A 5,448-nucleotide genomic window follows, 5' to 3' on the forward strand; every position below is an offset into this window, starting at 1 on the left:
ACATAACTCTATGGGTGGCAGAAGATACTGAAATTGGAAAGCAGAAATGTTCCTAAGTAAGACTGTTACCAAAACAGGGGAAGAAAATCATTCCAATGGTTCAGAGGTAAATGGATATATTCACCAGAGATCAGTTATAAATGTGGTTTTGGAAAAGGAAAGACCCCATAAGATTGTTTCTTTCCTCAATTTCTCATGATATTTATGAAGTAAAATTTACCCTTCCCCATCATTACCTTAAAAAGTCTTACAACAAAAATAATACTTGTATCTGTTGACTTTATGATTGAAATTTTGCTTATTAATGACGAATTCCTTCAACTATGTATTATTAATACTATCATCAAGCCAAATAAGCATAAGCACAGACCACAAGCTGATGTGAAGAGAAAACAACAGAAAATATAAAGGAAGTAGATCTTCTGTCTTTCATATAATATGTGATATTTAACTCTTCTGTGCATATTTACAAATAACAATGGCATATAAAATGTTCCAGGCAAATTTGACATCTGTAACAGTTTTTTTCTTCCTGGGATTTTCCCACTACCCCAACGCTGAGGTTATCATATTTGTGCTATGCCTGCTGATGTACCTGACCACCTTGCTGGGTAATATTATCCTGATCTCCGTTAGTGTCCTGGACTCTCGCCTACACACACCCATGTACTTCTTCCTCAGCAACCTCTCCTTTCTGGACATCTGGTACACTTCTTCTGCCCTCACTCCAATGCTGGCAAACTTCGTTGCAGGGAAAAACACCATCTCATTCTCAGGATGTGCCGCTCAGATGTACTTCTCTCTTGCCATGGGCTCCACGGAGTGTGTGCTCCTGTCCCTGATGGCGTATGACCGCTATGTGGCCATCTGCAACCCCCTGAGATACCCCATCATCATGAACAAGAGGGTCTGTGTGCAGATTGCAGCTGGCTCCTGGGTGACAGGCTGCTTCACTGCCCTGGTGGAAACGGTGTCTGTATTGCAGCTGTCTCTCTGTGGAAATAGCATCATCAATCATTTCACTTGTGAGATTCTGGCTGTTCTGAAACTGGTTTGTGGGGACACGTCCAAGGTGGAGTTCATCATGCTGGTGATTAGTGTACTTCTTCTTCCTATGCCGATGCTCCTTGTTTGTATCTCATATGGGTTCATCGTCTCCAGCATCGTAAGAATCAGCTCAGTGGATGGTCGAAGCAAAGCCTTTTCAACGTGTGCAGCCCACCTGACTGTGGTGGTTTTGTTCTATGGGATAGCTCTCTCCATGTACCTGAAGCCCTCTGCTGTAGATTCTCAGGAAATAGACAAATTTATGGCTTTGGTATATGGTGGGTTAACCCCCATGTTGAATCCTATCATCTATAGTCTACGAAACAAAGAAGTGAAAGCAGTCATGAAAAAATTGCTAATGAGAAGTTCCTTGGTATTGTCTTAACTTCTGTCTTCAAATAATGTAGAAGCATGCATACTCCCCTGGATAATCTCCAACATTATCCAGAAAACTGCAAAAGAGTTGGTATAAACCAAATCCTGGAAAATACTCATTTTTATAGGAGTTCAACATTAAGCCTACTATCTTGATTTACCTTGTAAATAAAAACTTTGATATTAATAATTCACCTAGGCAGAATGAATTTTGTTTCTGGAGACGTACTTAGCATTCATTGAATATTAATATAATGTTAAAATTTGACAATTGCTTTTCTTCATATTTGATTTGCTGTTTCACCTAAGTGTCCAACCCTAGCATCACCATGACAATAACTAATACACCAAGAATGTAAGATTTTTAAGCCTGGTACATTTTGAAATAATTTATCATCATATGATTTGAAATTGCCTGAAATTATGAAGAAATATTATTTTTACGTGTGGTTGTAATTCAAAGAATAAATATACCATAGTTCATAAAACCAAGACATCATCAATTTTAGAACATTTCCTGCTCCAAATGTTAAAATGCAAAATGTGATCTGTCTTATATTTGATAAAATATAACATGAATGATTTTGTTTATTTAGAGTATATATGGGGAGATGAGTAAATATCTGTATACATGCAAAGACATCATGACAAGGATTTGTACACTGTAATCCTGTATATGAAGTGGAGTAAAGAAATAATATTCAAGAGATCTTGGTTATAGTATCTATGGTATAAATATCTATGGTTATAATGTCAAAGTTATATCTATCATATAGTACTCTGTGTAAGTGAATTCATCAATACACACACATCATTTATTTTTCTTAGAGCATGCTGAATTGACAAATTAAGGCTGAGAAAGTACAGATTCTGGGAGTTCCCGTCGTGGCGCAGTGGTTAACGAATCCGACTAGGAACCATGAGGTTGCGGGTTCGGTCCCTGCCCTTGCTCAGTGGGTTAACGATCCGGCGTTGCCGTGAGCTGTGGTGTAGGTTGCAGACGCGGCTTGGATCCCGCGTTGCTGTGGCTCTGGCGTAGGCCGGTGGCTATGGCTCCGATTCGACCCCTAGCCTGGGAACCTCTATATGCCGCAGGGGCGGCCCAAGAAATAGCAAAAAGACAAAAAAAAAAAAAAAAAAACAGGTCAGGTACCTACTTTGTAGAAATTACATAGCAAAATTAATGATCTTTTTAAAGCACACACATTTTGAGGGAAAGATTCATACATATATTTGACATATGTAAGCAAAATTACATAAATTCTTTTTTGTTGTTGTTGTTTGTCTTTTTGCCATTTCTAGGCCCACTTCTGCAGCATATGGAGGTTCCCAGGCTAGGGGTCTAATCCAAGCTGTAGACGCCAGCCTATGCCAGAGCCACAGCAACGCGGGATCCGAGCCACGTCTGCAACCTACACCATAGCTCACAGCAACACCAGATCCTTAACTCACTGAACAAGGGCAGGGATCGAACCCACAACCTCATGGTTCCTAGTCGGATTCGTTAACCACTGAACCACAACAAGAATTCCAAAGTTACATAAATTCTGATTTCACCAATATTGCATATTGATCAGTTTTTCTTTGTCTTTTCTACCTTCACTGGCGCTGGGGAATTATGGGGCCAATGTATGTACATTACTTCCTCTTTATCAGAAAGATATCCTCAGGTATATCTGGGTGATGTGTTTATTCTATGGAGAAGGTGGCTTTTGCTAGCATTGACATAATCCCCTTGAATTTTAGATTTAGAAAGGTGAGATAGTTATAGGTAATTATAATAGAAAGTCCCAGCCTGAGCAAGACAGAGCTTGCAAGGAATGATTCAGTTGAGAGTGAATGGATGTGAAAGAACCATGAAAGAGGAGGAAATTCAATCAACAAGCAGGAATATGCTGATTTTATTTATTTATTTTTTTTTTTTAGGGCTGCACTCACAGCATATGGAGATTCCCAGGCTAGGGGTTGAATCGGAGCTGTAACCACTGGCCTACACCACAGCCACAGCAACACCAGATTTGAGCTGCATCTGTGACCTACACCACAGCTCAAGGCAACACCAGATCCTTAACCCACTAAATAAGCCAAGGATCGAACCTGCATCCTCATGGATACTAGTCAAATTTGTTTCCACTGAGCCATGACAGGAACTCCTGTGCTGGTGTTCTCAATTCAAACCCCCTTAGTATGTATGAGAAAATTTCTTCTTTCTCAAAAGTTAGATGTATAGTTCATCATTCAAAATATCTCCAAAAGTAAAGACTGGGGATTTGTATCATAAATAAAAGCAACTCTGTTATTCTGATTTTCATCCTTTACATTTCACTACCAGACAACAATGACCACAGTGTGATGATGTTATTTAGTTGAAGGTGAGAAAGAAGTAGTAACCTATTATCCACCCAATCGCTACAATCATTTACAACAAACACTGATTCCATGTAAGCACAAACACTGAGCCTATACATATTCATCTTATTTGTTTATATGGGTGAAAATAAAATCTGTATTTTATTTCTCTTTAGCTCCAGTGGACGTGTGATATCTTCTTCACAACTTTGTCTCTCAGTGCTTTAAAAGGACATGGATGATCTTCTTATTGCCTGGGAGACAGGCCAACCAGCTGTCCAAAGGCAAAACCCAATAAAATGGCCCTTATCCCATCTGATTATATCATCACTGGCCTAGAAAGTGTTGTCAGATTTCAGGTGTTTCTCCAAGAGTCATCTTGTCTAAAAACTAGAACCAGGATGGAGTAAAAAGTCTACATGATTCAAATATGTTTTGCTTTCAGTCTTCCAAGGATAGAATTGTATATGCAATCCCAAATTTCATTTTTTATTAACTCTTTAGTATTTTGTTACATTATGAGCAGCCTACATTGTTACAACACTCCTTATCAACAGAGGAAACAATTCATCAGGAAGCAGCTTTCAAAACTGCACCACATCCCAGTCCTGCTTCTCTGTGGTAACATCCAGTTCACATTTTGCAATATTTATATTCAACATCCCTGGATGTTTCACTCATACATGTGATTAATTTCAACAGATGAGTAACTTCAACTTCTTGTGGAAAAATTACTATTTTAATTCTAAGAGAGCAACTTTGAGTCCAAGGTATTAGGGAACGTCTCACTGTGACCCACTCCCACGTAACATTTTTAAATATATTCATATGACCTTCAGAGAAAACAAAGGCTTGCCTTTGCACTCACACAATCAATGGGAATATAATTATGACAGTATATTTCTGAGTAGATTCCTGAATGTTAGATTAAAGTTTTTTTCTAAATGTTTCTTATTTTCTTTTTTCCAGTGAATGAAGTTTTACATGATTTCTGATGTTTTATTTTTAATTTCACTAATTTCTCATAATCGGAGAACATACTAAATAATACCTGTGTTACTTTACTTGCTTTAAGCTATCCTGAAACTTTCCCAAATCATCCTGAAAATAAAGATAATCTTAAATGCTTGCTAAAAATATCATGCTCAACATATATCCTCAGAATTTCCAGAGGAGAGATCTGCTAATCTGTATATTTTAAAACACTGGGTAATTCATATCATGTGAGAATTATGGGAACTCTGACTCAGAGCATTAAATGGAAGAGCCTGGATCCTATCACGTAATGGTTTTTTAGAATGTAGGAGGGAAAAGATATGTTAAGTGTTAAGGAGATGAGAGTATCCCATATCAGAATTGATCAGAATTAGGGAAAATATATGTAGAGCTTTGTTATAAAGTGCTAGGGAAATAAGAGAACACATTAAAATAATGAGAAAAGTTTGAGTACATGCCCCTTGGGACTCTGTTTAAAGAACTGGCTAAATACAAGATTTCATTCTGTCTTGTTTGCTGCAGCTCGAATTTGTGTAGAGAAAAAAGTAAAAAAGTTCAGCAATTTAATTTGAAAAATACATTTAAATATACTACAAGAAAGAAATATTTTAAAGGCAATTTAAATATTCTTAGCTATTTTTAATGTCACTTTAGTAAGACCTCCTATCAATAAAAAGAATA

The 5,448-nt window shown here is 37.5% G+C and overlaps 1 protein-coding gene across 1 annotated transcript; it reads left to right on the forward strand.

The window, feature by feature from the left end:
* On the forward strand, positions 426 to 1,432 carry LOC100518052 (olfactory receptor 13F1). Its single transcript, XM_003122053.2, has one exon. The coding sequence runs from the start codon at positions 479 to 481 to the stop codon at positions 1,430 to 1,432; it is 954 nt and encodes a 317-aa protein (XP_003122101.2). The 5' UTR covers positions 426 to 478.

The sequence above is a fragment of the Sus scrofa genome, chromosome 1, assembly GCF_000003025.6.
Source record: "Sus scrofa isolate TJ Tabasco breed Duroc chromosome 1, Sscrofa11.1, whole genome shotgun sequence".
NCBI classification, from domain to species: Eukaryota; Metazoa; Chordata; class Mammalia; order Artiodactyla; family Suidae; genus Sus; species Sus scrofa.